This window comes from Dipodomys merriami, unplaced genomic scaffold (genome assembly GCF_024711535.1).
Source record: "Dipodomys merriami isolate MVZ:Mamm:240054 unplaced genomic scaffold, mDipMer1.0.p SCAF_1349, whole genome shotgun sequence".
Classification (NCBI taxonomy): domain Eukaryota; kingdom Metazoa; phylum Chordata; class Mammalia; order Rodentia; family Heteromyidae; genus Dipodomys; species Dipodomys merriami.
This window is the reverse complement of record NW_027202659.1, coordinates 95,409-117,386: the sequence shown is the minus strand read 5'-3', so window position 1 is coordinate 117,386 and position 21,978 is coordinate 95,409. Positions and strand designations below refer to the sequence as shown.

The window sequence follows — 21,978 nt, the reverse complement described above, 5'->3', positions numbered from 1 at the left end:
CAGCCCCCCTACTTAGGTTTTTAAAGGCAAAATTCATGAGGTCAAGCCTGGTCACGCAGGTGACCAATGAGATTGTCACACACCCAAAAGATTGCACAGTCAGACTAGACCACATGCAGGAGGCCAATGAGGTTACACTTTGTCACATATTGGCAGTTTAAGCCAGCCTATCACTTTTGGTTTAAATGACTCACGAATTCAACAGTAAGGCGGAGCTTACGGTAAGCATACACAAAGGAGGAGTTTAGTGGAGTTTAACATAAGCACGTGAAAAAGGCGGAGTTTATGGTAAGCTCCTGAAGTTGCCAGAATGAGCCAAATTACTGGCTATCTGTTTAATCGGTCAGTCCTTAACAGAACAATGAAGGTGGGTTAAGTTGTTGTGGGGAGGGGGACCTAGAGGCATTCTTTCCATTCCAAGAACTGAGCTGGTTGGAGCCAAGGTCGAGCTAACCTTGTTTAGAGGTGTGTTTTTTTCCTAAAATCCCTAAAACAAAAGTAAAGCCTGGGGGCTGGGAAGGTGGCTCAGTGGTAGAGCGCTTGCCTTGCATGCATGAGGCCCTGGGTTCGATTCCTCAGCACCACATAAGCAAAAAGAAAAAAGCCGGAAGTGGCACTGTGGCTCAAGTGGTAGAGTGCTAGCCTTGAACTGAAGAGCTGAGGGACAGCGCCCAGGCCCAGAGTTCAGGCCCATGACCGGACCCAAAAAAAAAAAAAAAAAAAAGCAAAGCCTGGAAAGAAGCTGTACCAGCTCCAGTCTCCTCTCAGTGCGTACTTGTGTGTGTGTGTGTGCGTGAGCACGTGCGCACGCGCCTGTGACCCCCCCACGTGCGCCCACATACACAATTGGAATAAAGAACTCTTGCTAACAGCCTAGGCTATCAAATTGAACCAGGACAGACAAAGAGAACATGTATGGTAAGCTTACAGCAAATACAGGAGATATTAATTCATTTACTTTTCGTAAGATGAAGGGACCAAAGTCATTTAGGGGAAATGAGGCCTGGTGAAGGCAACTCAGAAACATGGTATTTAGAAACAAGGAAGCACTATCTTTGCTTCAAAGGGAGACAACAGGATGCATTCCTTCCCAGAGGTAGCATTTCTCACCCAAAGAATTTTTTGCCTGGTAGGATGTATGCCTTTCAGAGAAAAGTGCTTCCCCAAAACTTAAGCAATCTCTTACCCAAAATGCAGACAACTGGCTCCCTATCTCCAGGAGAAGCGTCTGTTTTATGGCAGGATGCATTCTTACCTGGAAAAAATGCCTCAAACATCCAGAAACTCAAGCAGTAACACCAGGAGTGGATGGAGCAACTATCTTTGCCTAACTTTAAAGTCAGAACCTCTGTCCTTTTTTTTGTTTTTGGGTCCAGTTGTGGGGCCTGAACTCTGGGCCTGGGCGCTGCCCCTCAGCTCTTCAGCTCAAGGCGAGCGCTCTACCACTGAGCCACCTCCCCAGCCCCGGAACCTCTGTCTTCACCGTATAAATACCCCTGCGATCCCTGGAGTTGTGTGTGTTCCTCGCTCTGAGCACCAGTGTTGGAAGCGCTGGCCTTTCCACTTGTCTGCTCGCCTGCTTGCTTACCCCCAGGTCTCCTTACCATCGAGTCTTGTCCAGAAATTCTTGTTCTGCCCGGGAAGTCAAGCACCCTGAGTGCAGAGCCCCGACTTCTAGACCCTCGTCTGCATCAAATGACAAAGTGACCTCAGTGCTACGCTGTGGTGAATCCCCGTCGGCCTCACAGCCCCGATGGAGGGCCGCCACGCTGGGAGCGGGGCTTTCCCAGGCGGGGTGGGCGGCGGGCCGACGGGCCGGGCGTCCTCGGGAGTGGGCGGGCGAGGCCACACCCGCCACTGCGCTGCGCGTGAGTGCGCGTGTGAGTGCGCGTGCGCATGTGTGCGTGCGCATGTCGCGCGAGCGTGCATGCTTGGTTCTCTTCCTGCCTTCGAGATGCCGGGCCTTGAGAGCAGGCGCGGGGCGGGCGCGGGGCGGGCGCGGGGCGGGCGCGGGGCGGGCGCGGGGCGGGCGCGGGGCGGGCCCGGGGCGGGCGCGGGGCGGGCCCGGGGCGGGCGCGGGGCGGGCGCGGGGCGGGCGCGGGGCGGGCGCGGGGCAGGCGCGGGGCAGGCGCGGGGCAGGCCCGGGGCAGGCGCGGGGCAGGCGCGGGGCAGGCGCGGGGCAGGCGCGGGGCAGGCGCGGGGCAGGCCCGGGGCAGGCGCGGGGCAGGCCCGGCCCCGCGAGGGCCCCGCCGTGGGCGGCGGCGGAGCCGCAGGCGCTCTGAGGAGGGTGGCGGCGGGCGGCGGAGACCCGAGGCCGCGGCGGCGGTTCTCCCGCGCCTCGGGGCCGCGGTGGGGCCGAGCCGCGCCCGCCCCGCCCCGCTCGCGCGCTTTCTCCGCAGCGCCGACCGCAGCCGCTCCCGCTTCACTCGGCCGTGACCAGCAGAGGGCGCGAAGCCCGCCCAAGGCGGCCGAGGGCGCCAGGCCGGCCCGGTGCGGCTGGACGCGGGGTCCGCGCGCTGCGGCGGGGACGGGGAGGGGGGTACGGGGAGGACGGTGGGGACGGGGAGGGGGGTACGGGGAGGACCGAGGACGGGGGACGGGGAGGGGGGTACGGGGAGGACCGAGGACGGGGGACGGGGAGGACGGTGGGGACGGAGAGGGGGGGACGGGGAGGACGGTGGGGATGGGGAGGGGGGGACGGTGTGGATGGAGTGGGCGGGTGGACGGAGCTGAACCGGGCCAGCCCGGCCCCGCGGTGCGGTTCCCAGCCGCCCTGCGCCCCCGACGGGACGCCGTTGGAGCCGCCGCCCCGCACTCGGGATCCAGGCGCCTTCCCCCGCACCGCTTCACCCCGGCGGCAGGGGTGGAGGCCGGCCTCCTGCCGAGCAGCGAGGAGGAAGGCGGCCTGGTTCCTTCTTCCTCCCCCCTCCTCCCCGCCCAGTCCCCCTCCTCCTGCCCCCATCCTCCCTCCTCCCATCTCTCTACTGCTTGAGCCACAGTGCCACTTCCGGTGTTCTATTGGTTTATTGAAGAATCTCACAGACTTTCCTGCCCGGGCTGGTTTTGAACCGTAATCCTCAGAACTCAACCTCCTAAGTAGCTAGGATGACAGGCGTGAGCCACCGATGCCAGCTCTAGTGAGTATCTCTACCACATCTGTTTACCCTTTTTTCCCCTATTTCTGTCCTTCTCCTTACACTCCCAAAGATGTATAAACAACAAAAGAGAAAGAAAACAAAAACATCAAGTTTTGCAAGAAGGAGACAATCAGACATCAGCCTCCGGGGAGTAAAGTCAAGCAAGAACTCTTTATTATCACACAGCAAGCCTTTTTAAAGCAAGACGCCTGGCATAGGAGGGGAGGAAAAGCAACCAACCAATCACGTAAAGGTCACCCTATCATGCACTTTTCACCTGGGGCCCGGGGTTTATTTGGCCCCAGTGCTTCTGAACTTTCCCTGCCATTCACGAGCCATTCTCGCACTGACATCACTTTGCCTGATGGTATCCAATCAGATTTTAACATAAACAACTCTGCCCACTCAACTTCCTCTCAGCGCCATCTTTGCTGCCCATGTGCCCCACAGTGGGGCTTGAACTCTTCAGCTCAAGGCTAGCACTCTAGCACTTGAGCCACAGCACCACTTCTGGTTTTCTAGTGGTTCATTGGAGATAAGAGTCTCACAGAGTTTCCTGCAGGGGCTGTCTTTGAACCGTGATCCTCACATCTCAGCCTCCTGAGTAGGATTACACTGGCGCCCAGCGCATGTGTGTATGCTGGTTTTGGGGCTTGAACTCTGGCTGAGCTCTTTTTGCTCAAGGCTAGAACACTACCACTTGAGCCACAATTCCACTTCTGCTTTTTGGGTGACTTTAATTCTTGACCCTTAGATCTCAGCTTCTTGGGTAGCTAGGATTACAAACGTGAGCTACTAGCACCTGGTTTCCGTATTTCATTATGTGAGATGACATCTAGATAAATACATTTTCTTCTTTTGTGTGTGTGCTGGTCCTGAGGCTTTTGCTCCAGGCTAGTTAGTGCTCTACCACTTGAGACACAGCTCTACTTCCAGCTTTTTGCTAGTTAAATAGAAGAGTTTCCCAGACTTTCCTGCCTGTGGCTTTGAACTATGATCCTCAGATCTCAGCCTCCTGATTTACTAGGGTTATAGGTGTGAGCCACTGGCACTTGGTTATTTTCCACCAATATAGTGTACTTCACTTTTACCCTGATAGCTTTACTTAATCAAATCATGAAGTCTGAATTCCCACCACTACCCTTCATCCTTTGACATGCCTCCATTTGTAGCCTCCAGCACTCCTCTGCTATCTCCTCTGGTCCTTTGCCTTTCTATTATTTGCTGCAGCTGGTATAGGGCAGACTGCTAGAATACCTTTGTACAGTAAAGGGCAGCAGAGAGCATCAACGGTCACGACCAGAATGATAAAATCTCTGCTCAGTTCAACAACCAGGTCAGCATGTGGAGCAGTGGGTCCTGTCAGTCAGGCCAGGCTATGCTTAGAATCCTAGGAGAGGGCTATGGGGGAGGAAAGAAGCAGAGAGGAGACCTAAGAGCTGTTTGGATATCCAGCTCTACACATGGTTAGAACAGCAGCAACTAAAGCTGACCTAAGTTCCTGAAAGGAGAAGTGACCAGAATATTGTCAGGAAAAACATTGTAACAGCAGGTTCAGGCTACTTCTATTTTTTTTAGGGGAGGGGGAGCAGTTCTGAGGATCTCAGTGCCTTAAAAAAAAGAAGCAGTGACAAAGCAGTGTTACAAAACTATAGTCAGCTGAACCTCCCTTTTACTGAAAACTCAAAATCTAGTTCAGTAACATTGATTTTTCTGCATAGAGGAAAAGCAGTGATGGAATTAGCTGACTAATACTAAAACCATCTCAATCTTGAGACTTTTGCTATTATTAGTGGTAGCTCACTAGCAGACTGAGTGCCAGCAGTTAGTAAAGACTCTAACTGAAATAGCGAAGATGACTTATTCAGGATAATTACAGTGGAGGGTATTGTAGTAGGGGAGAGAGAATGGGCCCAATGCCAATAAGATTTATAGCTGTGGAGAGGATGAGATTCCACAGATAGAAAATGATTAAGAGGCCGGGCGCTGGTGGCTCATGCCTGTAATCCTAGCTACTCAGGAGGCTGAGATAGGAGGATCTCAGTTTAAAGCCAGCCGGGGCAGGAAAGTCTGAGACTCTTATCTCCAGTAAACCACTAGAAAACCGGAAGTGGCGCTGTGGCTCAAGTGGTAGAGTGTTTGCCTTGAGATGAAGAGCACAGGGACAGCGTCCAAGCCCAGAGTTCAAGCCCCACAACCAACCAAAAAGAAAAAGGAAATGATTAAGAGGGAGACTATGGGTGTTGCTCAGCACACATAAGGACCTTGGTTCAATTTTTCAGTGTCTTCTAAATGATTTAGAGGAGACATCAAGGTTCACAAAAATTCTTTGCTTAGCCAAACTTTATTCAAGCGTTTCTTTTTTCCCTTCCCTTTCTCCTTCTCCTCCCTCACTCCCTCTTTCCTTCCCTCCATTTTTTTTCGTCCCTTCCTTTTTAAAAATTTATTTATTTATTTAGTTGGTCATGGGGCTTGAACTCTGGGCCTGGGTGCTGTCCCTTAGCTCTTCAACTCAAGTCTAGCACTCTACCACCTGATCCATAGTGTCACTTACAGTTTTCTGGTGGTTCATTGGAGATAAAAGTCTCATAGACTTTCCTGCCTGGACTGGTTTTGAACCATGATCCTCAGATCTCAGCCTTCTGAGTAGCTAGGATTACAGGGGTGAGCCATTGGCGCCCAGCATTTTTTTTTTTTTTTTGATAAGGTCAGTTTCCTTTTGTAACTCTGGCTGGTCTGGAATTAATGATCTTCCTCCTTTGTCCTCCCCAAAATGAGATTATAAACCTGTGCCATCTCTACTCCCTTCTTTATGACATCATGAATAGCACCAGGGTTCACCTTCTTAATCTTGTTTTTTCTTTTTGCTGGTCATGGGGCTTGAACTAGTGCACTTCCACTTTGAGCCACAGTTCCACCTCGGATTTCCTAGAAGTTAATTGAGGTAAGAGTCTGGTGGGTATTCTTGCACAGGCTGGCTGTGAGGTGCAATCTTCAGATATGTTTCCTGAATAGCTAGGATGACAGGCTTGAGCCACCAGTGCATGGCACTTTCTTTTTTTCTTTTCCTTTTTTTTTTGTTGGTCGTGGGGCCTGAACTCTGGGCCTGGGCGGGCTGTCCCTCAGCTCTTCAGCTGTAGACTAGCACTCTACCACTTGAGCCTCAGCCCCACTTCTGGCTTTTTCTGCTTATGAGGAATCGAACCCAGGGCCTCATGAGTGCGAGGCAAGCGCTCCACCACGGAGCCACTTCCCAGCCCTGCAGGGCACTTTCATAGCCTTATCTAACCCTAGCCACTTTGCACAAGGACCAGTTCCAAATACAGTTATTGTAGGGATTTGAGGGTTTTTTTTTTTTTCCCAGCACAGACCCTGAGGAGATGGAGGGAGCACATTCAAATCTAGCCAGATAGGGCCATACATGCCTATAAGCTCAGCACGTAGGGGGGGGGGGGGTAAGGCAGGAGGATCTTAAGTTTAGAGCCAGTGGGATATACAGAAAGACCCTGTCTCAAAAAACCCGAAACAAAACTAAAACCAAAACTGTAAGTAGAGAAGTGTCTCAAGTGGTAGAGTTCAAGACCCAGTATTGGCACAGGAAACCAAACCAAACCCTAAACCAAAGTAGAAGAGCTCATAACCCATTCAGTACCCAACCCCTCACATGATTTTTCTTATTCAAGGCAAGAAGTCAAGGTCTAGAGTTCAAAGTCCCCTCTGTACAATGTAAAGCAAGTCCTCTGCCCGGAGCCTTTTCAGGAACTGCCTCTCCCCAGGGTGGAGGCCGGGACCTGGGAATGCTTCTGCCATCTTGGGAGCCATCAATGATGGCTCTGCAGGTTTCACATGCCTGGAAGATCTCTAGTAAGATGTGCTGTTGCCTTGGCTGACAGCATGGCTGTTCCCAACAGTACTGGTCCCCAACACCGAACCCTTCTGATCCTGATAACCTACTTCTCTCATTCCAAGGACAGCTGGCTTTCTGGGAGGCTGCATTTGCCCTTCATCACAGAACATGACAGGAGAGCTCTCTACTGCCCAGGTCAAAGATCAGTCTCACTGACCCTGGAACCCTGGCTTGTTCTGCACAAGTGAAAAGGGACAAAAACAATCTTCTAGGCAACAGGCAGGTACAGGGCAGAGGGCGGGGCTTAGGCAGAGTTGTCCCTCACAGCCTCAGCAGGCCCATTTACCGTAGCCAAGCACCAGCTGCACACACAAGTCACCTGGGCTGAGAGTCAGCCAGACAAACATCTCTAGTAGCCAGCTGGGAAAGATCCAGAAGACAGGAAGACAAAGTCACTATTTAACAAGCTATCCCCGCACTCCAGGAGCATATGAAAACCATGGCTTTGGAACTGAGCAGGAACCTACAGCCAGATTAGTCTATGGATTCCAAGTTTGAAAATAGTAATGTCAACTAACTAAGGGAAGCAACTTTTTTTTTTGGCCAGTTGTGGGACTTGAATTCAGGGTCTGGGCACTGTCCCTGATGTCTTTGCTCAAGCTAGTGCTCTACCACTTCAAGCCACAGGGCCACTTCCAGTTTTTTTGGTGGTTAATTGGAGATAAGGGTCTCATAGCCTTTCCTGCCTGGGATGGCTTTGAACTGCAATCCTCAAATTGCAGCCTCCTGTTTAGCTAGAATTACAGGAGTAAGCCACCATCACCTTGCTAGAGGCAAATATTAAGAAACCAGATCAAATGCAGCTGTTACAGTTTCCCTTCTAAAGAGCCTTGCCCTTTGGAAATCAGGGGTTCTAGTAGGGCTACCAAAATACCTTCTTTGGGCACCCAGTGACATAAGCATCTTTCGCTGGCCTCCACCTCTTAAACATTTGCTATCTCTTTGCATTCTATACTGTGGAATCCACAGTGGAACCATACCACATTAATTCCCATCTGCTTTGTGGTATACTACCACGGTTAAGTGTTCTTCCTAGCTCTTTGTTTGCTTGCACTAGCCTCTTTTTCACATAATGAGCCTGAGGTTATTCAAATTGGCACAAGTGATAGATCTCCCTTATTTCAGGCTAAATTATAGTCTGCAAATAACTACTTTAAAGACAAGTAACCTGGCACCGGTGGCTCACGCCTATAATCCTAGCTACTCAGGAGGTTGAGCTCTGAGGATCACAGTTCAAAGCCAGCCCAGGCAGGAAAGTCCGTGAGACTCTTATCTACAATAAACCACTAGAAAATTAGAAGTGGCATTGTAGCTCAAGTGGTAGAGTGCTTGCCTTTAGCTGAAGAGTGCAGGGATAGCGCCCAAGCCCAGAGTTCAAGCCCCATGACCGACCAAAAAAACCCCAAAAAACCAAAACCCTACAACAACAACAAGTAATACTGTATATATTTTCAGCAACTTCTCTTCTGTTCGCTTTTTTTTTTCTTCATGCCAGTGCTGGAGCTTGAACTAAGGTCCTGGACTCTGTCCCTTAGATTTTTTTTGCTCAAAATTGGTGCTCTACCACTTGAGCCACAGATCTATTTTTGACTTTTCAGTGGCTAGTTGGATATAGGACTCTCACAGAACTTTCCTTCTGGGCTGGCTTCCAACCTTAATGCTCAAGATCTCAGCCCCCTGAGTAGTTAGGATTACAGACGTGAACTGCTAATTTCTAAACTTTTGAAATATCTGATTGAACAATATTGCACTCTTCCAGGTGATAAGAGCCATGGGACTGGGATTAAGAGCTCTATGCAATGATTGATGGGTTATTTTCCTGGTTATCCTCATGGTTCTATTGACTTCCCACTTGTGCTAGTTCATCCTTAAAGTGTTCTACATAAAACTGGAACTAATTAGTTTAAATCAGCTGAAATTTGAATTCCACATGTGGTAAGTGGCTCCCAACCTGGACAGGGTAGTGAAAAATAACTGTAATCTCTCAGGCCAAGGAATGTGCAAGAGACAGAGGGATGCTGCCTCTCACAGCCCCGGGTGGGGGTGCTGAGGACATCATGCTGTCCAAGGGTCAGGTCTAGGAAGAGAGACTGGGCCACGGTCTCCATGAAGCTCAGGAGTGCACTGCAGGGTCAGTGGGCCTCTGCTTGGACCGTTGAATAGAATGTTTCATGGTGCCTCTGCTTGGACCGTTGAATAGGATGTTTCATGGTGCCTCTGCTTGGACTGTTGAATAGAATGTTTCATGGTACCTCTGCTTGGACTGTTGAATAGGATGTTTCATGGCTCTGGCATCAGTTCCACCTACCCTTTCACGGCTTGTGTCTGTATTTTGGGGTTAGGAAAACTCCAGTGGCTCCACTCCATTCTACCCTTAGTGTGGAAATGGCTTATTCAGGACCAGTTTCCTCCCCTCAAGCTTTAGTAGGTTGCTGTCATTGTAGTTTATACTAGTCATTGCTTTTTTAGTGTGGACTTACTGTGTTTGTTTCATTTAGTTTATTCAGTTAAAGAATGTGGCATTTAGGTATGGAACCCAGCATTCAAGATTTCAGTTTGCTGTGCTCTATTGAAGTGAGTATTGTATACATAATAAAGGCAATTATATTTCTTCGTGTGTGTGTGTGTGTGTGTATGTGTGTGATGTGACAGTACAGGGGCTTGAATTCAGGGCCTTGAGCTGTCCTATGACTTTTTCACGAAGGCTGGCATTCTGACCCTTGAGCCATGCTCTGCCACTCCACTTTTGGCTCTGTGGGTTAATTGGAGATAAGAATCTCAAGACTTTTATACTTGGGCTAGCTGTGAACCTTGAGGTTTCAGTCTCCTAAGTAACTATGATTACTGTTGCAAGCCATCTGAAATTTCATTTCAGAAATGAAATGAAACGCTTTTTTCCTCCACCTTGCCCTGAACTGTTGTCCCTGAACTGTTTTTAGGCTCAAGTCTAGCTCTCTGCCACTTGAGCCACAGCTCCACTTTTGGAGAAATTGGAGAAAGGCATTTCAGGGACTTTCCTGTTTAGCTGTTTTCCTATCTGAATCCTCAGATCTCAGCCTCCTGAACCACTTGGATTATAGGTGTAAGCCACCTGTTCCCAGCCCTTCTTCCACCACTCCCCAGATCTGAGGATTACAGTTTGAAGCCAGCTCACAGAAAAACCTTTGAGCCTCTTATTTACAATTAACCACCAAAAAGCAAGAAGTGAAGCTTTGTCTCAAGTAGAGCAAGATAGCCTTGAGCAAAGGAGCTCAGGGGCAGCATTCAGGCCTTGAGTTCAAGCTACAGGACGAGGTGGAGTTTGGGCCTTCAGAATCATATGAGATGGTGAGAATCTGATGGAGAGTCACAGACTTGTCTACTCACGCGAGCTTTGAACTATGGTCCTCCATTTGGGGAAAGGACATGGGATATGGGGTTAGAAAGCCAGGTCCTTCAGCTCTCCACTGGGAATCCCTGACCTTCTGGTTGGCCTCACTTCCCCCTCAGTAAGGTCATCCCCGCTCTCCCTAACTGCTCAGTATGGGAGACCAGGTTGAACACTGTTTTTCCACTTTCCCATTGATTCTTAGGGTAGACTCAGAGGCTAGAAGAAGAAAAGCTAGAAGAGCACCTCTGAAGTGCTCCTTAGAGTATGTGTCTTACTACCCATCCCCTTCTCAAACTGCGTAATAAGACTGATTCAGTTTGGAAAATCCAGCCATATGGGGAACTATTAGCCTCTGCCTTTGCTTGTGATGCAACCTTGTTCACTCCAGGCTAAAAGCCACATCCTTCCTGCCCCTGCTGGGGCTGTGGCCACTATAAATTCGTGCCATTTCCTCTCTGCCTGTCCCTAAAGCTGGCGTCTGGGTGAGTTCAGCTCTGTGGTGCAGGGTAGGCAGCAGGCCTGGGGGAGGAATGGGGTCAGCATTGAGCGGTTAGCAGTGTCTCCTAGCCTCTAAGTCTGTCCTTCAATGGCAGACATTAGGATATTTTAGAATGTTCTCTTCTGTTTATAATTTCTTGGGCTCCCTGTATGTGGGTGCATGTCTTTGGGGGTGTGGGGTGGGAGAAGGGCAGGAGCACAAACACAGCTCATACCCAGGACTTCAGCCGACTTTCCTCACATCTCCTCAGCAGACTGGAGAAGCAGGATGCATGTAGAAAGATGAACCTTACATGAGGAAGTGAATCGGAGCCCCTTAAGATGCATGAAGGAGTGGACTTGGGGATGGGGCGTGAGGCAAGAGTTGAGAGACAAGAATGGAGATGGACCAGGAATGGGGGAGGGTGAGCTTGAGGTACTTGAACACCAAATGAGGCATCTGATTTCGAGTATCAACCCTTTTCATGCTCTCTCCTTCCCATTAGTGTTATTTATAGCTTTGATTGATGTTGTTTTTATTTTTGTGTTTTTATCAGTTCTGGGGCTTGAACTCAAGGCCTGGGTGGTGTCTCTGAGCTCTTTTTGCTCAAGGCTAGCGCTCTTCCACTTTGAGCCACAGCAGCACCACTTTGGGTTTTCTGGTGGTTAATTGGAGATGAGAGTCATGGAGCTGGGCGCTGGTGGCTCACACCTGTAATCCTAGCTACTCAGGAGACTGAGATTTGAGGACTGCGGTTCAAAGCCAGCCTGGGCTGGAAAGTCTCTAAGACGCTTATTTCCAGTTAACCACCAGAAAACCGGAAGTGGCACTTTGGCTAAAGTGGTAAAGCGCTAGCCTTGAGCTGAAGAGCTGAGGGACAGCGCCCAGGCCCAGAGTTCAAGATCCAAAACTGACCAAAAAAAAAAGAGTCTCATGGACTTTCCTGTCCAGGCTGGCTCCAAACCTTGATCCTAAGATCTCAATCTCCTGAGTAGCTAGGATTGCAGACACGAACCACTAGTGCCTGGTGAGTTGATATTATTTTTTTGCTGCAAACAGTAAAATGAAGGGATCAGTTCCAGCGGAACCAACTTGTTCTTCCATTCAAACACTAGAAGATATGGAAGATTTAAGGACACAAAGCTCTGTAGAATTTGCAGTCATGTCAGGAAGACCACATTGGTGAGCATGGCAATGAAAATCTTGCAATAAGTGCTGGAGAAAGTGTGTTTGCCTTTTAATCACCTATCTTGTTTCATTGTTGTGGGCTTTTTTTTTTTGTTTTTCATGGGAAAACCTAAATAAGTAGGGTGAAAGACCTGGTCCATGTCACTGGTCTCAGTCTTGGCTGTCAATCACTGAGCAAGATGCTCAGTGGCTACATAAGATAGCATGTAGCCGGGTACAGGTGGCTCAGACTAGCTACTCAGGAGGCTGAGATTGGAGGACTGAGGTTTAAAACTAGCTAAGTCAGAAAAGTTCAGAGACTCTATCTCTAATTAACCAGCAAATTATCATATTGGGGGCATGGGTCAAATGATAAAACACCAGCTGTGAGCAAAAAAGCCAAGTAAGAGCCTGAGGCCTGAGTTCAAGCCCAGTTACTAGCACACACACATACAAAAGATGGCAGAAGGAATATACATGCTGCACAGGGCTTTGTGTAGTCCAGTTGAGAATAATCAGTGCACACTCACCATACAAGAACTAATATGAGTCATGTTTTTTGTATTTGTACACTCTACAAGGAGAGGTTAAGGTGATGCACGTTTATATGCACTTGTATGTATCTGAGTTCTTCACTTTTAGTTAATGATGGATAGAGGGACAAATGGGAACCATCCTTTCTTCTGTACATCCCCTGCTGCTCTCTTCTCTGTCCCTCCACAAACTGCTCTTCTATTAAGTAGTCACTCATTTCTGAGCCTTCTCTTTCCTTTGTTCTTTTTTCCTTCAGGTAAAAATAGCAAGAAACCATAGCTTTCAGTGAGAAGGAACTGGAAGGCAATCCCTTCTGTTTTCAGGTTATAAATGAGGAAGCCCAAGTTGAGAAATAGTGACTAGCTTGTCCGTGGTCACAGCCCCGTTACCCAAAGTTCTCTTATTGATATGTGAAGGTTTGTGTTCACTGTGATATAATCGTATTTATGGGTTTATTATTTATTTCTACAGGAAAACTTTTCATTCATAGCTCAGGACATACTCATGGATCATGCCAATGGAGAGCTTTCTGGTATGCTTTTCAAAAATGAAAGCTGGTAATTCATTTTAGTCAGTGGATTTTTTCCTTTGAATTTTCTTTTTGTATGTGTGCCAGTACTGGGGCTTGAACCCAGGTCTTGCACACTCTTTTGACTTTTTCTTCCAAGGCTGGCACTCAACCACTTGAGCTATACCTCTCCTTCTGGCTTTTTGGTGGTTAATTGGAGAGAAGAGTCTCACGGACTTTCCTGCCCAGGCTGGTTTGAACCTCGATCCTCAGATCTCAGCCTCCTTGAGTAGCTAGGAATACAGGTGTGAGCCACCAGAGCCCAGCACTTTTATTTTTAAATTAAACTGATACGTCAAATTTGCATGTGCTTGGAGGGTGTCTTGACACATGCATAATAATGTTTTCTGAGTTCCTGATAATTTCTTGTCTTTAATAGACTCTCAGTCAAACATGCTGTTTGACTGCCTGGCCTGTTAGCGTGGACCTGAGCCTGAGGATCCTAGAGAGGGTTGCCGATGAGCATGACCAGCACCCGCTGCAAGCTCGCCCACCATCTGGAAGACCTGGAGGATGCAGACCTTAAGAAATTCAAAATGCATTTAGAAGATTACCCTCCAGGGGAGGGCTGCATTGCCCTCCCCAGGGGCCAGCTCGAGAAGGCAGACCATGTAGACCTGGCCACACTCATGATTGCCTTCAATGGGGAAGAGAAAGCCTGGGCCATGGCTGTGAGGATATTTGCTGAAATCAACAGGAGAGACCTACATGAGAAAGCTAAGAGAGATCAGCTAGAGTGGGGTGAGTAAAGACTATCTAACAAAACAACAAAACAAACTTGAGGTAAATAAGTGTAGGATCTTACTGCTCACCCACTAAACATAGCTGTCCGTTACCCTGTGCTCCATGCTGTCTTCTGTTACATCTCCGTGAACTTCACTGTTCTGAGTTTCTCATATAGCTGAAATCATGACACATTTATCTTTTTGTGAATGGTTTATCTCACTCAGCATGTTGTCTTCAAGGTTCTCTCATATTATATACTATGTCAGAATTTCCTTCCTTCCTTCCTTCCTTCCTCCTCCTCGTCCTCCTCCTCTTCCTCCTCCCCATCGTCGTCGTTGTCGTCGTCTTCTTCTTCTTCTTCTTCTTCTTCTTCTTCTTCTTCTTCTTCTTCTTCTTCTTCTTCTTCTTCTTCTTCTTCTCCTTCTCCTTCTCCTTCTCCTTCTCCTTCTCCTTCTCCTTCTCCTCCTCTTCCTCCTCCTCCTTCTCCACCTCTTCCTCCTCCTTCTCCTCCTCCTCCTCCTTCTCCTCCTCCTCCTCCTCCTTCTCCTCCTCCTCCTCCTTCTCCTTCTCCTCCTCCTTCTCCTTCTCCTTCACTTGTCCTGTTGTCCTGGGGCCTGAACTCAGGGCCTGGGTGCTGTCCCTGAGCTTTTGTTCTCAAGGTTAATGCTCCACCATTTGAGCCATAGCTTCATTTCCATCTTTATGGTAGTGAATTGGATGTAAGGGTCTCACAGACTTTCCTACCCCAGCTGGCTTCAAACTACAATCCTCAGATCTCAGCCTCCTGAAGAACTAGGATTACAGGCATGAACCACTGGTACCTGGCCTTTGATTGTTTTTGTTTCTGACTGAAACACCTAGTGGAGAAAGACTCTACCCATGGTCTAACTCTTGACTGTGAGGCAGGGAGCCATGCTTAGTATTTGTTGTATGCCCTCATGAATGTGTTTGCCGTGTACCCAAATTCCACCTCATTTTAAGTCTTTCATCATTCTCCCCATCTCTCCCAATACCAACCATCCTTTAAAGTTTACTAGTTCCATTTTTATATGTACATTGAGTATTATGACTAACTTTTGAGTTAACCTACACTTGTAGTATGAGAGGTTTCCTTGTGATATTACCATACATGCAGATAGTGTTCTTTGAACAAATCTACCCCTCCCAACCATTGCTCCAATTCGTCCTGTCTACTGTTTACAAAGTGGTGAGTTTCATTATTTGCTATATATGTATAAACATAAATACATGTATGTACACATATGTATACATACAAACACACATACATGTATATATGTAACATTCTTTGATCCTTTTCAACCTATGCACTGATCCTTTATCCCTTCTGCACTATTTTTTTTTTTTTTTTGATTTTTGGTCATGGGGCCTGAACTCTGGGCCTGGGTACTGTCCCTCAGCTCTTCAGCTCAAGGGTAGCACTTTACCACTTGAGCCACAGAGCCATTTCTGGTTTTCTTGTTATTTACTGGTGATAAGGGTCTCATGGACTTTGCTGCATAGGCTGGCTTTGAACCAAGATCCTCAGATTTTAGCCTCCTGAGTAGCTAGGGTTATAGGTGTGAGCCACTGGTGCCCGGCTTGCACTGGTTATTTATTTATTTTGTTTTATTATTTATTTATTTATTTTGGTTGGTCGTGAGGCTTGAACTCTGGGCTTGGGCACTGTCCCTGTGCTCTTCAGCTCAAGGTGAGCACTCTACCACTTGAGCCACAGTGCCACTTCCTGTTTTCTAGTGGTTTATTGGAGATAAGAGTCTCATGGACTATCCTGCGCAGGCTGGCTTTGAACCTTGATCCTCAGATCTCAGCCTCCTGAGTAGCTAGAATGACAGGCGTGAGCCACCGATGCCTGGCTATTTTTTTATTTTTATTTCTATTACATCCACTTTTTTTTTTTTTTGGTCCGGTTGTGGGGCCTGAACTCTGGGCCTGAGCACTGTCCCTCAGCTCTTCAGCTCAAGACTAGTGCCCTACCACTTGAGCCACAGCGCCACTTCCGGCTTTTTTTTTTCTTTTTTGCTTATGTGGTGCTGAGGAATCGAACCCAGGGCCTCAGGCATGCAAGGCAAGCGCTCTACCACTGAGCCAACTTCCCAGCCCCTACATCCACTTTTTAAGATTTGTTTTTAGGTTTTCAGTTGTTTTTTCTTAAATCTTAGTTTTAGCAGCTTTCCACTGGGGAAGCAGTCTTAGGGGATGGAATCAGGCAGTTCAGTCTACTTTTTCCACGGTGGAGGTGGTCAGGGTAACAATGTAGATCTCCTCCAGGTGACTGTCAGGCTGTGGCAGCGGCAGCAGCAGCAGGGTCTCTCAGTGGCTCCAAGGGACTGTCACACCTTGTGCTGGGCTGCAAATTCCTACACAGACCAGTGGTTATTGCATAGGCTTGGCAGGCTGAGACTCCACTAGTTTTTAAGACTATTTAGACAATAGCCCAGGACAATTTACCAAGATGACAACTTTTTAAACTAAATAGTTCTTTTAATAAGGCTAGGATTTTCTAGGCAGATATAGTGGGCTCAGGCCTGTACCACTATTTCCCACGGCCTTTCCTTCTGTTTTGCCACATTTAAAAGTGACCCTGGTCCCTTGTTCTTTTTTTTTTTTTTTTTTTGGGTCTGGTGGTGGGCCTGAACTCTGGGCCTGGGTGCTGTCCCTCAGTTCTTCAGCTCAAGGCTAGTGCTCTACCACTTGAGCCACAATACCACTTCCAGCTTTTTTTTCTGCTTATGTGGTCCTGAGGAATTGAACTCAGGGTCTCATGCATGCAAGGCAAGCACTCTACCACTGAGCCACCTTCCCAGCCCGAGGTCCCCTGTTCTTAAAAGGGGATGATGGGCAAAGATCCATCTTCTGTAACTTCACTAAGCTGACTCAGGGGTGTTGATTCTACCTAGCCAGGAACCTATAACCTTAGCCTATTTTACAAAGAGGTTACCAGGGTTAGATGTCATTAAGAACAATATTTTAACTTTTGACAAATGCACAAACCTTTTCTCTGGCTACAGCAGTGTAGCTTATTTAGCCTTCTGGTTTGCAAAAGCATCTTTCTGGATGGTTTAGGCGATCCTAACAATGCCTAAGTTACCTATGCAGGCCTTGAGACAGATATCATTAAAACACACTCTCAGGCTTACAAACTTTTTTTGTGAACAGATAAATTTTATGTAGCTGTTGTCAGTTCAAAAGTTACTGCCAATTAGAGCTTTGGCACAGACGGGTTGGGATTTAAACTATTCCCCACATTTTATAATTTTAGCTTTTTACTACTATCACAGAGGATGGCAAGTTCTTGTCCTTTACAAGGTAGATAGTCATGGACATTAGGTATGCTTACAAACTATCTTCCCATGACCTCCTGGCTCTGACCAGTTTTGAAGGGCCACGCACAAATGACTCTAGGATCTCATATTATTTCTGCCATCTAAGCAGTGGCTTATTGCCTCTGGATGCTCCTCCATTGCTTTCGTCCCAGGAGTGTCTTCTCCACACTGGGATAAATGCCTCATTGGCATTTCCCTTAGCTGGTCCCTGGACTTGAACTCGGGGCCTGAGTGCTGTCCCTCAGCTCTACAGCTCAAGGCTAGCACTCTATCACTTTGAGTCCTAAAGCAACTCTGCTTGCTCTTTCAGAACTCTGCTGGCTGAGTAGAGGTGACAGTCTCACAGGGACCTTTTCCTTCCCAGGCTGGCTTCCAACCAGTTTGCAGATCAATGAGTCTTATAAAAAGCCACTTTACTCCAATTAAAAACAACAAGGTGGTCAACATAGAAGTAGCTTTTTTTTAAAATTTATTTTTAGAAGTAGCTTTTAAGCATGCTCTTACCTGAAACTTATTAAGAGCCAGAGTTACATCTGACAAACTTGTAAGAATCCTCTGTACTTTGCTCAAAACTGTTAAAAAAATGTAAGAACTAACTGGACTAGCAATTATTTTGGTAATCCTAGTTTTTTTAAGCCTCTTATTAATCTCTTTTAATACTTTATACTTCAGTTTTCATTTGCATTTTGAAAAGATCCCTTGAAATCTTGAGGCCAAGTGTCACTCATTGTCTCTTGGCTGCTTGTTTTAAAACAGATGCACATTAAAACTTTCAAACTCAAATGACAATTTTTCCTTAATGCAAGAATTACAATCACCATTACTGTACCAAGAAGCTAGACTTAACACTTTTATGACTTTTTTTTTTTTTTGTCAGTCGTGGGGCTTGAACTCTGGGCCTGAGCGCTGTCCCTCAGCTCTTCAGTTCAAGGCGAGTGCTCTACCACTTGAGCCACAGTGGCACTTCTGGTTTTCTAGTGCTTTATTGGAGATAAGAGTCACATGGACTTTGCTGCCCCGGCTGGCTTTGAATCGTGATCCTCAGATCTCAGCCTCCTGAGTAGCTAGGATTACAGGTGTGAGCCACCGGCACCAGGCTCCTTTATGACTTTTAAAAACATATCCTAATTGTAGGACATCATTGAAAGTGAGTCACATTATACAAATAAACTTTTTAACCCTCTTTTTAAGGCCTTTTTAATTTTAGCACATCCAAGAGGCAGTTTTAGCAATACTAATCAGATCATCATGCCACTCATTTTAACCATCATGTTTCCAGTGTCTGTATGCAGGGAAAAGAGACAGAACAAAGATGGGCCACTCGGCCCCTCCTGTGGAATGGGAACGCACCCAGTCCGACTCTTTAGGGTTAGATGAACTGCATTTGTGCCAGCTTGCCCTCTTTCACCATGCATGGACTCCTCCCAGGGCCTGTCCCACCATCTGTGGATCCCCCCAGGGCCTGTCCCACTGTGCATGATCAGCTGAACTGCACTTCTGCCATTTCACCCCTCACCCCTAAAGATAGGTCTTCTGTTGGCTTCTAAGTTTTCCCCCTTTCTTTTCTCTTGGTTCTTGAATGAAATACAGTTTCAGCCAGACAGAACAGGTAACGTCTTTGACAGTGTTAAACTAACCTTTACATTTAAGTTTCTAATATTTATCCCCAAATTTTAGCCAAGAGAACTAAATCCCAAGCAGCCAATGTATTTTTGTTAAGCCAGATAACTTGGTTACAGTGTAAACAGCTTTATGCATTTTAAAATTAGAATTGAAATTACCAGATTTTCTAATTTTCAAGTTAAAGAATCCTTAAAAAGCCTTTTAAAACAATGTGAAGAGGGCTGGGAAGGTGGCTCAGTGGTAGAGCGCTCACCTTGCATGCATGAGGCCCTGGGTTCAATTCCTCAGCACCACATAAGCAAAAAGGAAAAAAGCCAGAAGTGGTGCTGTGGCTCAAGTGGTAGAGAGCTAGCCTTGAGCTGAAGAGCTGAGGGACAGTGCCCAGGCCCAGAGTTTCAGGCCCCACGACTGGTCCCAATAAATAAACAAACAAACAAACAAATAAATAAATAATGTGAAGATTTAAAAAAAATTTTTGGTAACGTCCAAACCTCACTTCAATTTTAAACTTAAACTCATCCAATTGCAGCATGCCGACAATTCTTATCTTGAACATGTTCACAAACACATACAAAACACACACAGATCTTAAAGCATACAAAAATTAAAATCAGTTGTATGTACGTTTTCTAAAGTTTTCAAACAAAAATTTAAGACAATTTTTCTTTTAAACTAAGTATCTTTGTTGAATGTCTTTTTCCCAGGGTTTGCTTGTTTAGCAAGGCATTTCACCAATCAGTCTTTTGAATCTCTTCTGTTGGAGGAAGGCTGGGGGAGGGTGCCTGAAACTAAACTGGCCTGATTTTTACCCAATTTTGACAAGAGCACTTTACAAATTGTTAAGCTGTCTGGAGCAGCTGAAAGTCCAGACCAGGCTCACTGCTATCTACACCCTCGCCCCTCCTCCAGCAGCCTCCACTGGGAGAAGGTGCAGCCTGAGGCTTGTCTATGCCCTGCCTCTTGGCTGCTGTAACACAAGGGGTGGGGGTCTTAGCAGGTCTGTGACCAAGCCCAGCCAGAGGCTGGGACATTCAAATAAATAACAAAAACACAGATAACAAAAACACAAAAAACAAGGATTCACATTTAAAACTGGTACCAAGTCTAAAACAGAACTAGACAAGACAACAACCAAAGGCTGAGTTGGGAACTAATGGGTCCCCAGTTTATCCCTACCAGAACTCTGCGCTGTTCTCGCTCAGCAAGCTGAATCGAGTCTGCTGAGTGAGCCTGCCACTCTCACTCAGAACTTTCCTACCTCAGAAAACATAGAACAGAAAACACACTGAAGTAAACAAGACAGACAAGTGGCCACAAAGACAAAATCAGGCCTCAGTGAATGGGGTGACATCTCACCACCATTCACTTACCAGGGGACTCCAACCCCCTCTACTCACCTCCAGAGGATTTTTCTTTTAGATTCCTGCAAACGTTGACCCAGGGGCCTTCCAAGGTGGAGGAGAATTCCTAGTCATCTTGGGGCAAGGGAAGGAAGTCCCTAGTGGCCATCTCCTCAGACTGACAGATTCTCCCCCATACTCAGACCTCCTGGGCCAAGGCCCGAGGCAAAGATCTTGCTGGTACCACTTGCAGGTGGTCAGTGGCAATTTCATCTGGTTGCGAGTTCTCCCTGCTGGCCTTTCCAAGTTATTGCTAGATCCTCCAGGTTCCTTGCCCTCCCACCGCCCCCTCCCCTTCTTCTGGATCCAGAGAGGGTGGAGGAGGTTGCAGTGAAGGGTAGAAAGGGAGGTCAGTTTAAAGTGCAAGTAAAAAAGGAGATAAAAAAGGAGCTAGAGGGGCTGGGAAAGTGGCTCAGTGGTAGAGCGCTTGCCTTGCATGCATGAGGCCCTGGGTTCAATTCCTCAGCACCACATAAGCAGAAAAAGCTGGAAGTGGCGCTGTGGCTCAAAATGGTAGAGCACTAGCTTTGAGCTGAAGAGCTGAGGGACAGCGCCCAGGCCGAGTTCAGGCCCCATGACCGCCAAAAAAAAAAAAGGGGGGGCTAGAGAGAGAAACAGATATTAAGGAGGTGTTAGCCAGTTTCCTCCAGGCTCTGGCATCAGAATGAATCTGGGAGGAGAAATGTTCCAAGAATTCCAAAACACATACACACAAACATTGAGACAAAACACATTTACAACATGCACGTTGTAGACTGTCAGACAGAAAGTGCCAGGCTCACCAGGGAACTTGAACACCTTCCAACTCACCAGGGGACTTGAACTCCTTCTAAAACAGCCTACCTATAAACTATCAGGTAGAAAGTGCCGGACTTCAGGCGGGCAGTGAGTGGGGTAATATCTCACCACCATTCACTCACCAGGGGACTCGAACCCCCTCTAAAAATCTCAAATGTCCACATTAGTGGATAGTTTACCCCTATGGGGATCCGCTGGGGGACGTCTCCCACCGGTCCCGTTGGCTGTCTTATAGCGCGTCTGCCAAGACTTCTTGCCAACCCCAATACCAAACCTGCAGGCAACACAGATACTACACAATTACAAAGCAGCAATGCCTTGACTTACCGGACATTCTTTGCGACTCTGATCAGGCATCTGGGTGGGCTTGTGAGGGGGATCCCAGACGAGCCCCCATCTGTTAGATTCAAACTCAAGACCCCCAAGGCACCCCCAGAGACCACAACCAATGCAAACAGCAAAAGAATCGTTTATTTGCAAGCTCGAGCTTGGACTCACAATCGTCACTGATGCAGCAGGTCAGAGTTGTGAGCCCTTACCCCTTGTCCAGCAGGGATTTTACTGAGTATGTAGCAGGGGGAAGGATGTCAAGCTCATTGGTTAGGGGTATGATCATTTCCAGTAAGGGCAGGGACTTTCTAGCTTAGCGGTTACAGTATAGGTTAAATCATACATCATTGGTTGGATAAGTGGGGCTAACCACAGGACTGCTGAATTATGTCTTGTCCTAAATGTTTTCTTGACAGAGTTGGGGGGAGAGACTGCCCAAATAACTGGACTGGTCAGGGCAGACTGATCCCTTAATAATTCTGTTATCTTGCCATGGTGCAGATCTAACACTTACTTTCCAGTAACAGATGACAAGTGTTTTAGTTTTGTCTGAAATTACTGCTAAACTTATTTTTATTACTGCTAAACTTATTTTT

The 21,978-nt window shown here is 47.4% G+C and overlaps 1 protein-coding gene across 8 annotated transcripts in view; it reads left to right on the top strand.

The window, feature by feature from the left end:
• Positions 1–2,877: 2,877 nt before the first annotated feature.
• Positions 2,878–21,978, top strand: part of LOC138825131 (NACHT, LRR and PYD domains-containing protein 3-like) — an 88,488-nt gene continuing 69,387 nt past the window's right edge. For 2 of the 8 annotated variants that reach the window (XM_070019543.1, XM_070019551.1), the window contains exons 1-3: positions 2,878–3,137; positions 11,952–12,074; positions 13,541–13,902. In XM_070019543.1, coding sequence (XP_069875644.1) covers positions 13,620–13,902 — 283 coding nt within the window. In that variant the 5' untranslated portion in view covers positions 2,878–3,137; positions 11,952–12,074; positions 13,541–13,619. Of the gene's footprint in view, positions 3,138–10,885; positions 10,897–11,951; positions 12,075–12,763; positions 13,010–13,064; positions 13,126–13,276; positions 13,407–13,540; positions 13,903–21,978 lie in introns of those variants that run through there. The other 6 variants (XM_070019544.1, XM_070019546.1, XM_070019545.1 and 3 more) reach the window with 6 other exon arrangements.